Source organism: Protomyctophum parallelum (assembly GCF_964188405.1).
Source record: "Protomyctophum parallelum genome assembly, chromosome: 11".
Lineage (NCBI taxonomy): Eukaryota > Metazoa > Chordata > Actinopteri > Myctophiformes > Myctophidae > Protomyctophum > Protomyctophum parallelum.
The window spans coordinates 51099359-51120880 of record NC_139707.1 but is presented as its reverse complement, the minus strand read 5'-3'; the positions used below and the strand labels follow the sequence as shown (position 1 = coordinate 51120880).

The 21522-nt window shown below is 38.4% G+C and overlaps 1 protein-coding gene across 1 annotated transcript in view; it reads left to right on the top strand.

Moving 5' to 3' along the window:
• Positions 1–21522, top strand: part of LOC310867409 (ceramide transfer protein-like) — a 47982-nt gene that overhangs the window by 21110 nt on the left and 5350 nt on the right. The window contains 8 exon segments of the mRNA XM_083777489.1: positions 14454–14546; positions 15015–15101; positions 17003–17095; positions 17466–17543; positions 17891–17918; positions 17921–17985; positions 19638–19770; positions 20030–20100. Of these exon segments, the coding sequence (XP_083633615.1) occupies positions 14454–14546; positions 15015–15101; positions 17003–17095; positions 17466–17543; positions 17891–17918; positions 17921–17985; positions 19638–19770; positions 20030–20100 (648 nt within the window).

Sequence of the window (21522 nt, the reverse complement as noted above, 5' to 3'; positions counted from 1 at the left end):
CGACTGAAATGTGTTTTGGTGGGCACTGATGCCGTCGTAAGGACTGTTTTTACACTAGCTGAAAATAGCCGATCTACAAGCTCACATTCTATTTTCAGCATGCAACCAAGTGTAAAATGACTTGTACTGGATCTCTTTGGAACATTTTTGTCTAGTTTTTATCTGTTGACGAAATTGTCGTCTTAGTTTTAGTCACCATGGCCTAGTTTTCATTTAAGTTTCCTTTTTGTTTTCGTCACTGGAAAAAGGTAGTCGACGAACATTTTTCGTCTTAGTTTTTAGTCGACTAAATCAACACGCACACAAATGCACGCGCACACACACACACACACACACATACACACACACACACACACACACACACACACACACACACACACACACACACACACACCTTGTGCAATAAGCTGGCTGGCAGTAACTCCAGTCGTGGGCAGAAAGCACGTGTCTTCCTTGTAAAAAGCAACAATCAGCTCCAAACGCGTCTCAACCCAAACCTTCTTAATCTTAAAGATTACAGACTGGATAGTCATGAGTCATAAATATTAACCTCACAGAAGTACAGTCACACATTAACCCATTTTACACCTGAGAACACCTTCTACACAATGTCTAATAATAAATGCTGACAGTTTTCTGAAAAAGCTTTGTTTCTTGGTATCTTAGTGAAGTATTTAGACAGGTACATGGGTATCTTAGTGAAGTATTTAGACAGGTACATGGGTATCTTAATGGAGTATTTAGACAGGTACATGGGTATCTTAGTGAAGTATTTAGACAGGTACATGGGTATCTTAATGAAGTATTTAGACAGGTACATGGGTATCTTAGTGAAGTATTTAGACAGGTACATGGGTATCTTAGTGAAGTATTTAGACAGGTACATGGGTATCTTAGTGAAGTATTTAGACAGGTACATGGGTATCTTAATGGAGTATTTAGACAGGTACATGGGTATCTTAGTGAAGTATTTAGACAGGTACATGGGTATCTTAATGAAGTATTTAGACAGGTACATGGGTATCTTAGTGAAGTATTTAGACAGGTACATGGGTATCTTAATGAAGTATTTAGACAGGTACATGGGTATCTTAGTGAAGTATTTAGACAGGTACATGGGTATCTTAATGAAGTATTTAGACAGGTACATGGGTATCTTAGTGAAGTATTTAGACAGGTACATGGGTATCTTAGTGAAGTATTTAGACAGGTACATGGGTATCTTAGTGAAGTATTTAGACAGGTACATGGGTATCTTAGTGAAGTATTTAGACAGGTACATGGGTATCTTAGTGAAGTATTTAGACAGGTACATGGGTATCTTAATGAAGTATTTAGACAGGTACATGGGTATCTTAGTGAAGTATTTAGACAGGTACATGGGTATCTTAGTGAAGTATTTAGACAGGTACATGGGTATCTTAATGAAGTATTTAGACAGGTACATGGGTATCTTAGTGAAGTATTTAGACAGGTACATGGGTAGCTTAGTGAAGTATTTAGACAGGTACATGGGTATCTTAGTGAAGTATTTAGACAGGTACATGGGTATCTTAGTGAAGTATTTAGACAGGTACATGGGTATCTTAGTGAAGTATTTAGACAGGTACATGGGTATCTTAGTGAAGTATTTAGACAGGTACATGGGTATCTTAGTGAAGTATTTAGACAGGTACATGGGTATCTTAGTGAAGTATTTAGACAGGTACATGGGTATCTTAGTGAAGTATTTAGACAGGTACATGGGTATCTTAGTGAATTATTTAGACGGGTACATGGGTATCTTATTGAAGTATTTAGACAGGTACATATCTTAGTGAAGTATTTAGACAGGAACATGGGTATCTTAGTGAAGTATTTAGACAGGTACATGGGTATCTTAGTGAAGTATTTAGACAGGTACATATCTTAGTGAATTATTTAGACAGGTACATGGGTATCTTAGTGAAGTATCTAGACAGGTACATGGGTATCTTAGTGAAGTATTTAGACAGGTACATGGGTATCTTAGTGAAGTATTTGGACAGGTACATGGGTATCTTATTGAAGTATTTAGACAGGTACATATCTTAGTGAAGTATTTAGACAGGAACATGGGTATCTTAGTGAAGTATTTAGACAGGTACATGGGTATCTTAGTGAAGTATTTAGACAGGTACATATCTTAGTGAAGTATTTAGACAGGTACATGGGTATCTTAGTGAAGTATTTAGACGGGTAAATGGGTATCTTAGTGAATTATTTAGACAGGTACATGGGTATCTTAGTGAAGTATCTAGACAGGTACATGGGTATCTTAGTGAAGTATTTAGACAGGTACATGGGTATCTTAGTGAAGTATTTGGACAGGTACATGGGTATCTTAGTGAAGTATTTAGACAGGTACATGGGTATCTTAGTGAAGTATTTAGACAGGTACATGGGTATCTTAGTGAAGTATTTAGACAGGTACATGGGTATCTTAGTGAAGTATTTAGACAGGTACATGGGTATCTTAGTGAAGTATTTAGACAGGCACATGGGTATCTTAGTGAAGTATTTAGACAGGTACATGGGTATCTTATTGAAGTATTTAGACAGGTACATATCTTAGTGAAGTATTTAGACAGGTACATGGGTATCTTAGTGAAGTATTTAGACAGGTACATGGGTATCTTAGTGAAGTATTTAGACAGGTACATATCTTAGTGAAGTATTTAGACAGGTACATGGGTATCTTAGTGAAGTATTTAGACGGGTACATGGGTATCTTAGTGAAGTATTTAGACAGGTACATGGGTATCTTAGTGAAGTATTTAGACAGGTACATGGGTATATTAGTGAAGTATTTAGACAGGTACATGGGTATCTTAGTGAACTATTTAGACAGGTACATGCATATCTTAGTGAAGTATTTAGACACGTACATGGGCATCTTAGTGAAGTATTTAGACAGGTACATGGGTATCTTAGTGAAGTATTTAGACGGGTACATGGGTATCTTAGTGAAGTATTTAGACAGGTACATGGGTATCTCAGTGAAGTATTTAGACAGGTACATGGGTATCTTAGTGAAGTATTTAGACAGGTACATGGGTATCTTAGTGAAGTATTTAGACAGGTACATGGGTATCTTAGTGAAGTATTTAGACAGGTACATGGGTATCTTAGTGAAGTATTTAGACAGGTACATGGGTATCTTAGTGAAGTATTTAGACAGGTACATGGGTATCTTAGTGAAGTATTTAGACAGGTACATGGGTATCTTAGTGAAGTATTTAGACAGGTGAATGGGTATCTTAGTGAAGTATTTAGACAGGTACATGGGTATCTTAGTGAACTATTTAGACAGGTACATGAGTATCTTAGTGAAGTATTTAGACAGGTACATGGGTATCTTAGTGAAGTATTTAGACACGTACATGGGCATCTTAGTGAAGTATTTAGACAGGTACATGGGTATCTTAGTGAAGTATTTAGACAGGTACATGGGTATCTTAGTGAAGTATCTAGACAGGTACATGGGTATCTTAGTGAAGTATTTAGACAGGTACATGGGTATCTTAGTGAAGTATTTAGACAGGTACATGGGTATCTTAGTGAAGTATTTAGACAGGTACATGGGTATCTTATTGAAGTATTTAGACAGGTACATATCTTAGTGAAGTATTTAGACAGGTACATGGGTATCTTAGTGAAGTATTTAGACAGGTACATGGGTATCTTAGTGAAGTATTTAGACAGGTACATATCTTAGTGAAGTATTTAGACAGGTACATGGGTATGTTAGTGAAGTATTTAGACCGGTACATGGGTATCTTAGTGAAGTATTTAGACAGGTACATGGGTATCTTAGTGAAGTATTTAGACAGGTACATGGGTATCTTAGTGAAGTATTTAGACAGGTACATGGGTATCTTAGTGAACTATTTAGACAGGTACATGAGTATCTTAGTGAACTATTTAGACAGTTACATGGGTATCTTAGTGAAGTATTTAGACAGGTACATGGGTATCTCAGTGAAGTATTTAGACAGGTACATGGGTATCTTAGTGAAGTATTTAGACAGGTACATGGGTATCTTAGTGAAGTATTTAGACAGTACATGGGTATCTTAATGGAGTATTTAGACAGGTACATGGGTATCTTAGTGAAGTATTTAGACAGGTACATGGGTATCTTAGTGAAGTATTTAGACAGGTACATGGGTATCTTAGTGAAGTATTTAGACAGGTACATGGGTATCTTATTGAAGTATTTAGACAGGTACATATCTTAGTGAAGTATTTAGACAGGTACATGGGTATCTTAGTGAAGTATTTAGACAGGTACATGGGTATCTTAGTGAAGTATTTAGACAGGTACATGGGTATCTTAGTGAAGTATTTAGACAGGTACATGGGTATCTCAGTGAAGTATTTAGACAGGTACATGGGTATTTTAGTGAAGTATTTAGACAGGTACATGGGTATCTTATTGAAGTATTTAGACAGGTACATATCTTAGTGAAGTATTTAGACAGGTGCATGGGTATCTTAGTGAAGTATTTAGACAGGTACATGGGTATCTTAGTGAAGTATTTAGACAGGTACATATCTTAGTGAAGTATTTAGACAGGTACATGGGTATCTTAGTGAACTATTTAGACAGGTACATGAGTATCTTAGTGAACTATTTAGACAGGTACATGGGTATCTTAGTGAAGTATTTAGACACGTACATGGGCATCTTAGTGAAGTATTTAGACAGGTACATGGGTATCTTAGTGAAGTATTTAGACAGGTACATGGGTATCTCAGTGAAGTATTTAGACAGGTACATGGGTATCTTAGTGAAGTATTTAGACAGTTACATGGGTATCTTAGTGAAGTATTTAGACAGTACATGGGTATCTTAATGGAGTATTTAGACAGTACATGGGTATCTTAATGGAGTATTTAGACAGGTACATGGGTATCTTAGTGAAGTATTTAGACAGTTACATGGGTATCTTAGTGAAGTATTTAGACAGGTACATGGGTATCTTAGTGAAGTGTTTAGACAGGTACATGGGTATTTAAGTGAAGTATTTAGACAGGTACATGGGTATCTTAGTGAAGTATTTAGACAGGTACATGGGTATCTTAGTGAAGTATTTAGACAGGTACATGGGTATCTTAGTGAAGTATTTAGCCAGGTACATGGGTATCTTAGTGAAGTATTTAGACAGGTACATGGGTATCTTAGTGAACTATTTAGACAGGTACATGAGTATCTTAGTGAACTATTTAGACAGGTACATGGGTATCTTAGTGAAGTATTTAGACACGTACATGGGCATCTTAGTGAAGTATTTAGACAGGTACATGGGTATCTTAGTGAAGTATTTAGACAGGTACATGGGTGTCTTAGTGAAGTATTTAGACAGGTACATGGGTATCAGTGAAGTATTTAGACAGGTACATGGGTATCTTAGTGAAGTATTTAGACAGGTACATGGGCATATTAGTGAAGTATTTAGACAGTACATGGGTATCTTAATGGAGTATTTAGACAGGTACATGGGTATCTTAGTGAAGTATTTAGACAGGTACATGGGTATCTTAGTGAAGTATTTAGACAGTTACATGGGTATCTTAGTGAAGTATTTAGACAGGTACATGGGTATCTTAGTGAAGTATTTAGACAGGTACATGGGTATCTTAGTGAAGTATTTAGACAGGTACATGGGTATCTTAGTGAAGTATTTAGCCAGGTACATGGGTATCTTAGTGAAGTATTTAGACAGGTACATGGGTATCTTAGTGAAATATTTAGACAGGTACATGGGTATCTTAGTGAAGTATTTAGACAGGTACATGGGTATCTTAGTGAAGTATTTAGACAGTTACATGGGTATCTTAGTGAAGTATTTAGACAGGTACATGGGTATCTTAGTGAAGTATTTAGACAGGTACATGGGTATCTTAGTGAAGTATTTAGACAGGTACATGGGTATCTTAGTGAAGTATTTAGACAGTTACATGGGTATCTTAGTGAAGTATTTAGACAGGTACATGGGTATCTTAGTGAAGTATTTAGACAGGTACATGGGTATCTTAGTGAAGTATTTAGACAGGTACATGGGTATCTTAGTGAAGTATTTAGCCAGGTACATGGGTATCTTAGTGAAGTATTTAGACAGGTACATGGGTATCTTAGTGAAATATTTAGACAGGTACATGGGTATCTTAGTGAAGTATTTAGACAGGTACATGGGTATCTGGGTATTGTAGTCCAGACCTATTGCAAGATGCTGTACTCTGTCGTCAACACTAAGCCATTCCAACCATCACAGCGAGTGGAATAAACTACAACTCCCACATGAACTACAAGTCCCACAGTTCTCCCTGTGCTGACGTCACAATGAGTGGAACTCCAACTTCCACGTGTAGAGTTCAGACCAGTGTTGCCATGTCTGCTTATAATGAGCGATTTTGGGCTCTTTTATTCCTGTAAAGTTCTCTATGAAGTTGCTTGTAAATATTGGTAATTCCGGGTTGCGGTTTATTGGTCTTGTTTCTAAAGTGTAGTTGTTTATTTGGTCTTGTTTCTAAAGTGTAGTTGTTTATGTGGTCTTGTTTCTAAAGTGTAGTTGTTTATTTGGTCTTGTTTCTAAAGTGTAGTTGTTTATTTGGTCTTGTTTCTAAAGTGTAGTTGTTTATTTGGTCTTGTTTCTAAAGTGTAGTAGTTTATTTGGTCTTGTTTCTAAAGTGTAGTTGTTTATTTGGTCTTGTTTCTAAAGTGTAGTTGTTTATTTGGTCTTGTTTCTAAAGTGTAGTAGTTTATTTGGTCTTGTTTCTAAAATAGTGTAGTCGCTTATTTCTCTCGCAAATTCTGGCAACCCTGGTTCACACTGTAGAGGAATGCCTGGTGCCATGGCCTCGTGGAAAACATACACACACACACACACACACACACACACGCACACACACATGCACACCAACAGACACACACAGACACACACAAACACACACACGCCTATTCCTCCCCGCCTCTGCTCAGCTGATGTTGTAAAACCAGTTCTGTGTGTGTGTGTGTGTGTGTGTGTGTGTGTGTGTGTGTGTGTGCGTGTGCGTGTGTGTGTGCGTGCACGCGCGGCCCAACCCTAAAGCCAGAGAATAGAAAAAAACAGGGAAGACGTTTCAGTTGAGTAAGACTTGCTCCTGGAACCACCTGCTCTCTCCCTCTGTGTGTGTGTGTATGCGCGCATGTGTGTGTGTGTGTTTGTGTGTGTGTTTGCGTGTGCGCTCTCACATGGCTGCAGTTGGTTACCAGCGCAGAGTAAAGCTAGGCTGTGTGTGTGTGTGTGTTTATGTGTGTCTGTGTAATTGTGTATGAAATGGCATTATAAGGAAACACCATTTAGAGCTCGGACGACACTATTTAGTTCCTGCTAGCCGGCTTAGTGAGCGGTTTAAGGCTTAAGGGTGGGTTAGTTTGGTAGTTAGTCAGTTTAGTTGGTCAGTTAGTTACTAGTTAGTCAGTTAGTTAGCATGCTAGTCGGGACACTGTGCTGTCAGGATACTAAACTACTGGATGATTACTAGAGAGCGCTCGGTGTTGGAACACGTTGCTGCCAGCGTCAGGGCCAGCGTTAGGGTCAGACTCGGGTCAGAGTTGGGGTCAGATTTTGGGTCACTAGGGTCAGTTCGAACACGCTGCTGCCGGTGTTGACGTCAGGGTCAGTTCGCTGGTTAGGTTGGTGACCCGACCGGGGGCGGAACACATCGAGGATTTCACGGCGTAGGGTTTATTATCGCGCCCGTCGCGTTGCGTTGCGTTGTGTTGCGTTGGCTGTCAGGATGTCGAGCCGGACGGCTTCATGGTGGAACCTCTGGAAACCGTCTCTCCAGTGCAGAGCAGACCTTAAACACAGTCTGAACGGACAGAGCTGGATCCCTCTGAGAACAGTAAGATGATACTACTAATAATATTACTACTAATACTACTGATAATACCTCACCCAGAGCTGGATCCCTCTGAGGACAGTAAGATAATTGTTGATTGATTTATTTATTAACAGTTTGCAGAATTACAGTATACATTTCAAGCACAAACTCAATACAAAGACTGTTAACTGTGAGTGGACGACCCGATTAAGCATTATTATACTTGTTTACAAGAGCGTCCACCATGTTCAATTCATCAAAACATTTAGAGACGTACAAATAGACACTTCTATGTAGTTAAAGAACAGAACAGGAATTCATCATAAAGGAGGTAAAAAGGGAAAAGAAGATTTTACAGGGGTCAGTTTCTAATTGCAGCCGTCCGTAGGTGCCCTTTGAGAGCGGTTTTGAAGGAGTCAAGGGATTCACATGTCTTAATGACTGTTGGTAGGGGGCGTTCCACATTTTTGGTGGCGTTGGAGCGAAAATGATTTAGTCCCTCGTTTGTGCCGAATCTACTACTGATAATACCTCAAACACAGCCTGAGCTGGATCCCTCTGAGAACAATAAGACCAGCATCATAATAACACTACTACTACTACTAATAATAATATTCATAATAAAACCTCCGATATCACTGTGATATTCACATTAAAACCCATTTAGACCCCGAGGACGATTCTACAAAATGTATTCTGAACCAGTGTTGTTTTTGGCAGCAAATTTCTATTTTAGTTTTAGTCATAGTCTCTTGAATAGTTTTCACTTAGTTTTAGTCACATTTTAGTCACCTGGAATGTATTAGTGTTAGTCTAGTTTTAGTCGACTAAATCTACAGGTGATTTAGTCGACTAAAATGTGTTTTGGCGGGCCTTGATGCCATCGTAATGGCAGATTTTATACTTGCTGAAAATAGCCGATCTACAAGCTCACAACGCGTCGCGCTGCGACGCGTTGTGAGCTTGTAGATCGGCTATTTTCAGCTTGCAACCAAGTGTAAAATGACTTATACTGGATCTCTTGTCCACTAGTCCCCTCCTAATATTTTAGTCTCGTTTTTATTTCATGACGAAATTGTCGATATATTTAGTCTTAGTTTTAGTCATCATAGCTTAGTTTTAATTTAGTTTCCATTTAGTTTTCGTCAGTGAAAAAAGGTAGTCGACGAACATTTTTCGTCTTAGCTTTAGTCGACAAAAACAACACTGTTCTGAATCCTGACCGTTTTCTGAAAACGCTATGTCTCTGTGCATCAGTGATTCTAACGGTGAACCTATTTCATGTCAACTGTCAATCAAGGACCCCCAGAATTATCTGTATTTGGCCGCCGACCCCCCATCTGAAAATATGTTGTTCCAGGGACCCCCACCCCCCCCCCCCCCCCCTGACGGATAAGAAGTCTGAGTGAGGCTATTAAACAGTGTTGTTTTCGTCGACTAAAACTAAGACGAAAAATGTTCGTCGACTACCTATTTTCACTGACGAAAACAAATGGAAACTAAATGAAAACTAAGCTACGATGACTAAAACTAAGACTAAATATACTAACAATTTCGTCAACAAATAAAAACTTGACTAAAATGTCAGGAAGGGACTAGTGGACAAGAGATCCACTATAAGTAAATTTTACACTTGGTTGCATGCTGAAAATAGCTGATCTAAAAGCTCACAACGCGTCGCGTCGCAGCAAGTGTAAAAACAGTCATTACGACGGCATCAAGACCCGCCAGAATACATTTTAGTCGACTAAATCACCTGTAGATTTAGTCGACTAAAATCTTATGACCTTTAGTCGACTAAAACTAGACTAACACTAAGACATTCCAGGTGACTAAAATGTGACTAAAACTAAATTAAGTTTCAGTCCAAAGACTATGACTAAACTAAAATAGAAATTAGCTGCCAAAAACAACACTGCTATTAAAAATAGCCATAAAAGACCAGATATACCTCAACCTCAACCTACCAAAAGTAGGAACTCTAGTGAAACTTAGAGTAGTGCAAAAGACCTGAAAGGATTTTGACACAAGTTCTGACCTGAGATCAGATTCATACGAGGTTTCCACTGGACACACACTGGGTCTGATTAACGCATTCTGACCTGAGATCAGATTAAAAAAATGTCTTAAATCCTGACCGTTTGAAAAAAATAGCAGACCTACAAGCTCGTAGCGCGCCACTCGGTGGCGCGCTATGAGCTTGTAGATCTGCTATTTTTAAATAGCTAAAGCATGACATGATGCTAACACCAAAATGGGTTCCCGTTCAGAATGGTGTTAAAGTATTTCTTAAGTTTGCTTAGTTTTTCTTCAGATCCAGAGCGTGTACAAAATGTGAAGAATAGCGGAGAGAGAATTCTCCTATAAGTGCTCTGAATGAAAAGTCACGTAATTTTTCACAAACATATTATATACTGAAAAAACACGTCATAGATTCAGAATTCAGCCGTCACAAGTCATTTCAATAGGTTGAAAGGGTCAAAGGTCGTATCAGAGTAAGCAAGGTGTCATCAAGCTGTCGTGGGCGTCCGAACGCCTGAATCCTGTTTTTTACTTTAATCCATTCTGAACGGGAACCCATTTTGGTGTTAGCATCATGTTATGCTTTAGCTATTGAAAAATAGCAGATCTACAAGCTCATAGCGCGCCACTCGGTGGCGCGCTACGAGCTTGTAGGTCTGCTATTTATTTTTATTATCGAAGAACGACTGACATTTTTAGAATCTGATCTCAGGTCAGAATGGGTTAATCAGACCAGTGTGTGTCCGGTGGAAACCTCGTATGAATCTGATCTCAGGTCAGAATGGGTTCCGTGATTAGGATTCTGTTGATGAACTCTTTGGGCTGTATTTTGCGTGTCTTAAGTACCAGGTCTTATTCCCTATAACTTGAGTAAACTAAAGACCTGGAGGCGTGATCAATGCTCTTTGGCCAATCAGAATAGCCAAATGGCATTGATCCACGCCTCCAGGTCTTTAGTTTACTCAAGTTATAGGGAATAAGACCTGGAACTTAAAGGGTAAGACCACTTTTTTTTGAGGTTTGGGTTGTGTAGTTACTTTGCCATGATGCAACTCCAAATGTGGACAAGAAATAAAAACATTACTGCTCCAGTGATTAGAAATTGATAATTCAAAATATGCTCCTCATTGACTTACATTGTAGCTATAAAACAGCTCTCAAAGTCACTCTTTTAGTACGTAAACAAACACAAACAATGTTGATTCAGACAATATAGAGCATCACCAAAACTCATGTGGTTTTATCTTTTCATAAAAATGTTAGATTCCTGTTGATTTTACTATTTGAAGATCTGGATCCGGATCCACGGATCCAGTCCGGGTTTTCTATCCCAATAAAAATGGACAAATCAACAGGAAGATTTTTATGAAAAAATAAAACCACATGAGTTTTGGTGATGCTATATATATATATATATATATATATATATATATATATATATATGTATATATAAAATACAGCCCTCTATCTCTTGGGAGAGAGAGTATGTTTATCCTCATCTTTAAAGGCAAAGTTGTTGTCCTGTTGTCCTTATTTCCCTTTTGGTACTCTGGACAATCTGGAGTCATGGGTGACTGACAGCTGATAGTGGAATTAATACACACGCAAATATTGATATGACATCACTGGCAGTCCTGTGCTCCAATATACAAGAAGATTTACAAGGTATTTTTTAACCCATTCTGACCTGAGATCAGATTCATACGGTTTCCACAGGACACACACTGGTCTGATTAACATAGTAATAAGATGTAAACATATAAAATATGACACAATAAATCATAATTAAGAAAATACCCAGAAGCAAAAGATTTGAGTTTAAAAACATTCGCTCTGAAAGAATATATATTCAAAGGTTTGTGCCACATTTTCACGATTCTTTCAAAAAATAGCAGACCTACAAGCTCGTAGAGGTACGAGCTTGTAGGTCTGCTATTTTTGAAAATTCGAAGAACGACTGACATTTTTAGAATCTGATCTCAGGTCAGAATGGGTTCATCAGACCAGTGTGTGTCCAGTGGAAACCTCGTATGAATCTGATCTCAGGTCAGAATGGGTTAAAAGGGGTTAAGATGCTGTTATGACTATGAACCATGAACCATGTCTGTCTAGCTGACTGCTCTGTCCTCATGTCTGTCTGTCTGTCTGACTGCTCTGTCCTCATGTCTGTCTGTCTGTCTGACTGCTCTGTCCTCATGTCTGTCTGTCTAGCTGACTGCTCTGTCCTCATGAAGAGAACCCACTGTTCCTTCAGACTAGACAGTTGTAAACACCATTAAACCCAGCCACGCACACACACACACACACACACACACACTCGCGCGCACACATACACATAAGCGTGCGCACACACACACACACACACACACACACACACACACACACACACACACACACACACACACACACACGCGCACACACACACATTTACCAAGCCAACTGTGGAAATTGCAATGACAATTAATTCCACTGTACTGTATGTATGTGTACTACAGTATATCCCCAATGCCCTGACCTTTGACCCCTGACCCCCAGCGTTGGGAAGTATAGCCAGAGGGTCAGGTCAGGTCCTAGTGTCCGCATATAGCGTGCCGTGAGGCAGCTTTTTGTACCAGCAGACCAGCTTGATGTACCAGTAGACCAGTAGAGAATTATAATAATTATATAATAATATAATAAATTAATAATTTACATTTTGGGGATATCTTTCACAATAATGAATAAAACATGTTCTAGACATTCTAATGATCACAAAAAAACATATATTACAATTATTTTACCTACTTTTATTAGGGTAAAGGTCAAAAGTCATAGGTTAAAAAATGTCCAGACATTTTTAATTTGTGTGAATTTCAGCCTCTGTGGGGGGGTATTTATATGCTAATATCATGACCAATGGCATTGAAATGGCATTGCAATGAACATCACTGATGACGTTTAGGTGAAAAAAGAACAGAAAAAAAGAAAAAAATAATAATTAAATTAAATAAAATTGTTGCTAAAAAGCAACGCTGGGTCTTAGAGGGTTCAGTGAATTACAGACATTCTTTTTTTTTTTTTTTATGAGAAAAAATAAAATAAAGAATTTTCTATTGTGCCATCTATTGTGTGTAGGACGGGTTAGCGTGCACCTATTGGAATATTCAATGAAGGGTTGCCATGTCTGGTAGAATCTATCTTCACTCCCTCTCAATTCAAACTTTCCAATTATTGTAAGTGCCAATAGTCTTTTTAATGGCCTGTTTTTTTATGGTGAGAAGGGCTTTTCCTGTTTTTATGGTGAGAAGCAGTGTTGTTTTCGTCGACTAAAACTAAGACGAAAAATGTCCGTCGACTACCTTTTTTCACTGACTAAAACTAAATAAAAACGAATCTATGATGACTAAAACTAAGACTAAATATACTGACAATTTCGTCAACAAATAAAAACTAGACTAAAATGTTAGGAAGGGACTAGTGGAGAAGAGATCCAGTTTTATGCTGGGTTGCATGCTGAAAATAGCAGGTATACAATCTCACAACGCAGATTGTATATCTGCTATTTTGTCATTTGTCATTACAACGACATCAAGGCCTGTCAAAACACATTTTAGTCGACTAAATCAACTGTAGATTTAGTCGACTAAAATCGTATGACATTTAGTCGACTAAAACTAGACTAAACACTAGAACATTCCAGGTGACTAAAATGTGACTAAAACTAAGTGAAAACTATTCAAGAGACTAAATGACTAAAACTAAAATAGAAATTTGCTGCCAAAAACAACACTGACTTGTAGATCTGCTATTTTCAGCATGCAACTAATTTCTAAAATGACTTATACTGGATCTCTTGTCCACTAGTCCCTTCCTAACATTTTAGTCTAGTTTTTATGTGTTGACGAAATTGTCGGTATATTTAGTCTTAGCTTTAGTCACCATAGCTTAGTTTCCATGTAGTTTACGTCAGTGAAAATAGGTAGTCGACGAACATTTTTCGTCTTAGTTTTAGTCGACGAAAACAATACCCGTGAGGAGGCTTTTATTTTGGAACAGTTATTTCTGCAAAGCAGAAAGTTTTGCAGAAAAAAGACATTTTAACGAAAAAAAGACGCAATAAGACTGTTTTAACCCATTCTGAACGGGAACTTATTTTGGTGTTGGCATCATGTTATGCTTTAGCTATTGAAAAATAGCAGATCTACAAGCTCATAGCGCGCCACCGAGTGGTGCGCTCCGAGCTTGTAGGTCTGCTATTTTTTTGAAAAATCAAAGAACGACTGACATTTATAGAATCTGATCTCAGGTCAGAATGGGTTAACTGGGCTCATGGACCCAGGAGGACACGCACACACACACACGCGTGTTCTGGTGTGCACGCACACACGCACGTGCACGTCATCTGTCTGTATACCGTACATATTCGCACACGTATAAAGATAACCCCTGCTCACAAGTCTAATAATGCGTGCGTGTGTGTGCGTGCGTGCGTGTGTGTGCGTGCGTCTGTGTGTGTGTGTGTGTGTGTGTGTGTGTGTGTGTGCGTGCGTGTGCGCGTGTAGGAACTAGAGAAGCGTCGCAGGGTGGAGGATTCCTACAAGTCGGCTCTGAATGACATGAAGAAGAAGTCTCAGTACGGAGGACCTGACTACGAGGTGAGGGGGGGGGGGGGAGTCCCTCGGGGGGGGGGGGGGGGGGGGGGGAGGTTACTGAGGGGAGGGGGGGGGGGTTACTGAGGGGAGGGGGGGGGTCCCTGAGCGGGGGGGGGGGGGGTCCCTGGGGTCCCGTTTATCAACGGTCTGGGTCTCATTCTGTTGTTTATCAACGGTCTGGGGCCTGTCTGTCTATCCTACCTGTCTGTCTCTCTCCCTACCTGTCTCCCTACCTGTGTCTCTCTCCTACCTGTCTGTCTCTCCTACATGTCTGTCTCTCTCTCCCTACCTCTCTCTCTCCCTACCTGTCTCTCTCCCTACCTGTCTGTCTCTCCCTACCTGTCTCTCTCTCTCCTACCTGTCTGTCTCTCCTACCTGTCTGTCTCTCTAATACCTGTCTGTCTCTCTCCTACCTGTCTGTCTCTCCTACCTGTCTGTCTGTCTGTCTCTCCTACCTGTCTGTCTCTCCAGGAGGGTCCCAACAGCCTGATCAACGAGGATGAGTTCTTTGACGCAGTGGAGGCCGCTCTGGACCGCCAGGACAAGATAGAGGAGCAGGTATGACCTCACCATGACATCACTATGACATCACTATTAATACAGAGAGGCTGGGATTTGGAAAGTTCGTAGCGGCCGACGTAGCGGCCGACGTAGCGGCCGACGTAGCGGCCGACGTAGTGGCGCTCTGCACGCACACTAGTAGACCATTCATGGTGTACTTAGTGTGCAACGGGTAGGTTTATTCATGGTGTACTAGTGTGCAACGGGTAGGTTTATTCATGGTGTACTAGTGTGTAGGGATGCCACAAATTGACCATCAGCCAAATTGAATAGTCGACAGCTCTGCCGATTAATAATTGATTAATCAAACCCACCCCCCCCAAAGAAAAAGAGAAAAAAAAAAAATATATATATATATACATACATGTATATATATATTATGCACATGCCATGGTCACATAACCATTATATGTTGAGTGCATGCTTTGATGGTTACAGTTTTATAATCAGTTTTGATGAGTAAACCTTTGTGGAGATCTTCTCAGTGCCATTCAGGATGGAAAATGAAATCCATTTGGATTTGGGGAGAAGTAGTTTCATAAGGGGCTGGTATGAAGTACTTGATATAAAGAGAACATGTTTCATAAGGGGCTGGTATGAAGTACTTGATATAAAGAGAACATGTAGTTTCATAAGGGGCTGGTATGAAGTACTTGATATAAAGAGAACATGTTGTTTCATAAGGGGCTGGTATGAAGTACTTGATATGAAGAGAACATGTTGTTTCATAAGGGGCTGGTATGAAGTACTTGATATGAAGAGAACATGTTGTTTCATAAGGGGCTGGTATGAAGTACTTGATATAAAGAGAACATGTTCAGTTCACTAGTCTACACTCTACTCTACACCTGCCTTCATTTCATCTGATTGGCTGTCTGGCAGGCACTTAACAAGCGATCGTTAAAGGGTAAGACCACTTTTTTTGAGGTTTGGGTTGTGTAGTTACTTTGCCATGATGCAACTCCAAATGTGGACAAGAAATAAAAAAAATACTGCTCCAGTGATTCAAATTGATAATTCAAAATATGCTCCTCATTGACTTACATTGTAGCTAAAACAGCTCTCAAAGTTACTCTTTTAGTACGTAAACAAACACAAACAAAGTTGATTCAGACAATATAGAGCATCACCAAAACTCATGTGGTTTTATTTTTTCATAAAACTGTTAGATTCCTGTTGATTTTACTATTTGAAGATCTGGATGCGGATCCACGGATCCAGTCTTCCCAATAAAATGGACAAATCAACAGGAAGATAACATTTTTATGAAAAAATAAAACCACATGAGTTTTGGTGATGCTCTATATTGTCTGAATCAACATTGTTTGTGTTTGTTTACGTACTAAAAGAGTGACTTTGAGAGCTGTTTTAGCTACAATGTAAGTCAATGAGGAGCATATTTTGAATTATCAATTTCTAATCACTGGAGCAGTTATTTTTTATTTCTTGTCCACATTTGGAGTTGCATCATGGCAAAGTAACTACACAACCAAACCTCAAAAAAGTGGTCTTACCCTTTAACTGTGTCTGTTAGAGAGAGGGGCAGAGAAGCTCAACTTGATTTATACTTATATTCTCCACTCTGATGAAGGTACATGTTCGATATATCATGCAGCCTTACTTATTAGACTATATTTTAACTATTAATTAATTATTCGATTTCGGAGACTACGATGATTAATCGGAAAAATCATTAATCGGCGGCATCCCTACTAGTGTGCAATGCGTAGGTAGGCACGCCACAGAGTGCACTTCTAGTTGTTGTTGTTGTTGTCTAGTGTCAGTCAGAGAAGATAATGACCATGTATATTTAATTCTCTAGTGTCAGTCAGTGTGGTAACCATGGTAACAGTGAGGTTACTGAGGTAACCATGGTAACATGTGTTATTGTTCCTCAGTGTCAGTCGGAGAAGGTGAGGACTCCTCGCCTGTCGTCGGTTCCTTCTGGAGACGTTTACTCTTCCATCGCCACGCACAGGTTCTCTGCCACGGTAAATACGCACTGCAGCGGCCAATGAGGTCGCTGCATTGCACTGCAGCGGCCAACGAGGTCGCTGCATTGCACTGCAGCGGCCAATGAGGCTTTCTGTGTCTGTCCTGAACTCTTTCATTTCTTACTTCCTCTTTTTCTCTCCTTTTTTCCTCCCTTGTTCTTCCTCTCTCCATCTCTGTGTGTGTGTCTCTCTGTCTCTCTCTGTCTCTCTCTGTCTCTCTCTCTCTCTCTGTCTCTCTCTGCCTCTCTCTCTCTCTCTCTCTCTCTCTCTCTCTCTCTCTCTCTCTCTCTCTCTCTCTCTTCTCTCTCTCTCTCTCTCTCTCTCTCTCTCTCTCTCTCTCTCTCTCTCTCTCTCTCTCTGTGTTCAGACTCATAGTCTCTCGACCTCTCTGTCCTCTGTTGAACTAGTCAGTGCCTCAGATGACGTTCACAGATTCAGCGCTCAGGTACTGTCTGTGTGTGTGTGTGTGTGAGCTAGCTAGTTTCTTGGCGCTTTACATAGATTGTGCATAAATTCACCCATTCATACACTGATGGCGGCGGAAACCATGCAAGGCAGTGATTATCTTAGTTTTAAGGGTAACTGTTGTACAATTGCAATATTACACTCAAGACGTCAGGAGTGTCCTTCATGGTCATTAATGCACGCCTGCGGTGCCACGCGTGCAATAATGACAATAAAGAACAGCCTCTCGTGTCATATTGCACACTGAGTAATCTCTCTCTCTCTCTCTCTCTCTCTCTCTCTCTCTCTCTCTCTCTCTCTCTCTCTCTCTCTCTCTCTCTCTCTCAGGTAGAGGAGATGGTTCAGAGTCACATGACACCTCCCTCCAGGATGTGGGCGGAGACGCCAACTGGCAGCTGGTGATAGAGGAGGGAGAGATGAAGGTACCGACCACCGGGGGGCGCCAAACACAGAATGCACGCGCGCACACACACACACACACACACACACACACACACACAGCTGGTGATAGAGGAGGGAGAGATGATGGTAATCGTCCACCAGAGGGCGCTAAAACACCACCACACACACAGTTACAGTTACAGTGTAGTCACCCAGTCTGTCAGTCAGTCGTCCACATTCAGAGAACACAACGGAGAATTCATCTCTCGTCGCGGTTATTCCCCCATGTAGTCATATTATAATATTCTGTTATTCCAGGTACAGTCATATTATAATATTCTGTTATTCCAGGTACAGTAATATTATAATATTCTGTTATTCCAGGTACAGTCATATTATAATATTCTGTTATTCCAGGTACAGTAATATTATAATATTCTGTTATTCCAGGTACAGTAATATTATAATATTCTGTTATTCCAGGTACAGTAATATTAATATTCTGTTATTCAAGGTACAGTAATATTATAATATTCTGTTATTCCAGGTACAGTCATATTATAATATTCTGTTATTCCAGGTACAGTCATATTATAATATTATGTTATTCCAGGTATAGTAATATTATAATATTCTGTTATTCCAGGTACAGTAATATTGTAATATTCTGTTATTCCAGGTACAGTAATATTATAATATTGTTATTCCAGGTACAGTAATATTATAATATTCTGTTATTCCAGGTATAGTAATATTATAATATTCTGTTATTCCAGGTACAGTAATATTGTAATATTCTGTTATTCCAGGTACAGTCATATTATAATATTCTGTTATTCCAGGTACAGTCATATTATAATATTCTGTTATTCCAGGTACAGTAATATTATAATATTCTGTTATTCCAGGTACAGTAATATTATAATATTCTGTTATTCCAGGTACAGTCATATTATAATATTCTGTTATTCCAGGTACAGTAATATTATAATATTCTGTTATTCCAGGTACAGTAATATTATAATATTCTGTTATTCCAGGTACAGTCATATTATAATATTCTGTTATTCCAGGTACAGTCATATTATAATATTCTGTTATTCCAGGTACAGTCATATTATAATATTATGTTATTCCAGGTATAGTAATATTATAATATTCTGTTATTCCAGGTACAGTAATATTGTAATATTCTGTTATTCCAGGTACAGTCATATTATAATATTGTTATTCCAGGTACAGTCATATTATAATATTATGTTATTCCAGGTACAGTCATATTATAATATTCTGTTATTCCAGGTACAGTCATATTATAATATTCTGTTATTCCAGGTACAGTCATATTATAATATTATGTTATTCCAGGTACAGTCATATTATAATATTCTGTTATTCCAGGTACAGTCATATTATAATATTCTGTTATTCCAGGTACAGTCATATTATAATATTCTGTTATTCCATGTACAGTCATATTATAATATTCTGTTATTCCAGGTACAGTCATATTATAATCTGTTATTCCAGGTACAGTCATATTATAATATTCTGTTATTCCATGTACAGTCATATTATAATAATATTCTGTTAGGCTCTCAAAGCCACCCATGTACAGTCATATTATAAATAATATTATAATAATATTCTGTTATTCCAGGTACAGTAATATAAATATTATAATATTCTTTAGGTGTACAGGAGAGAGGTGGAGGAGAACGGCATCGTGTTGGACCCTCTCAAAGCCACCCATGCGGTGAAAGGCGTGACGGGACACGAGGTGTGTCACTACTTCTGGGACACGTCGGTCAGGATGGACTGGGAGAGTACGTCTTCTTCACATCATTTTATATAATAATGCACAATGTAGTCATTTTATCAGCCTCTCTTAACCCATTCTGACCTGAGATCAGATTCATACGAGGTTTCCACTGGACACACACTGGTCTGATTAACCCATTCTGATAGAACTAACAACACATGGTGATACATCACATACATAGAGATAGAACATTTAAATAGAATATTTATGTTACATTAAGTGTTATAGAAAACTGTGTCTAACTTAAAGTGTTGTCTTTTTAGCCACCATAGAAAACTTCAACGTGGTTGAAACCATGTCGGAGAACGCCGTCATAGTTTACCAGACTCACAAGGTAAATAAATACAGATTTATACATCAATACATCATAGTTTACCAGACTCACAAGGTAAATAAATACCTAATAAAATAAATAAAACTTGTCTTTCACCCGATGGTCGATATCGGCCAAGAATTTCCACATCGGTGCACCCCTAATAATTACATATTTATACATGCATTAATATGTCATAGTTTTCCTGAGGGTAAATACATATTTATACATGCATTAATACGTCATAGTTTTCCAGAGGATAAATACATATTTATACATGCATTAATACGTCATAGTTTTCCAGAGGGTAAATACATATTTATACATGCATTAATACGTCATAGTTTTCCAGAGGGTAATACATATTTATACATGCATTAATACGTCATAGTTTTCCTGAGGGTAAATGCATATTTATACATGCATTAATACGTCATAGTTTCCCAGAGGGTAAATACATATTTATACATGCATTAATACGTCATAGTTTTCCAGAGGGTAAATACATATTTATACATGCATTAATACGTCATAGTTTTCCAGAGGGTAAATACATATTTATACATGCATTAATACGTCATAGTTTTCCAGAGGATAAATACATATTTATACATGCATTAATACGTCATTGTTTTCCAGAGGGTAAATACATATTTATACATGCATTAATACGTCATAGTTTTCCAGAGGATAAATACATATTTATACATGCATTAATACGTCATCGTTTTCCAGAGGGTAAATACATATTTATACATGCATTAATACGTCATCGTTTTCCAGAGGGTAAATACATATTTATACATGCATTAATACGTCATAGTTTTCCAGAGGGTAAATACATATTTATACATGCGTAATACGTCATAGTTTTCCAGAGGGTAATACATATTTATACATGCATTAATACGTCATAGTTTTCCTGAGGGTAAATACATATTTATACATGCATTAATACGTCATAGTTTCCCAGAGGGTAAATACATATTTATACATGCATTAATACGTCATAGTTTTCCAGAGGGTAAATACATATTTATACATGCATTAAATACGTCATAGTTTTCCAGAGGGTAATACATATTTATACATGCATTAATACGTCATAGTTTTCCAGAGGATAAATACATATTTATACATGCATTAATACGTCATTGTTTTCCAGAGGGTAAATACATATTTATACATGCATTAATACGTCATAGTTTTCCAGAGGATAAATACATATTTATACATGCATTAATACGTCATCGTTTTCAGAGGGTAAATACATATTTATACATGCATTAATACGTCATCGTTTTCCAGAGGGTAAATACATATTTATACATGCATTAATACGTCATAGTTTTCCAGAGGGTAAATACATATTTATACATGCGTTAATACGTCATAGTTTTCCAGAGGGTAAATACATATTTATACATGCAGTGTTGGGAAAGG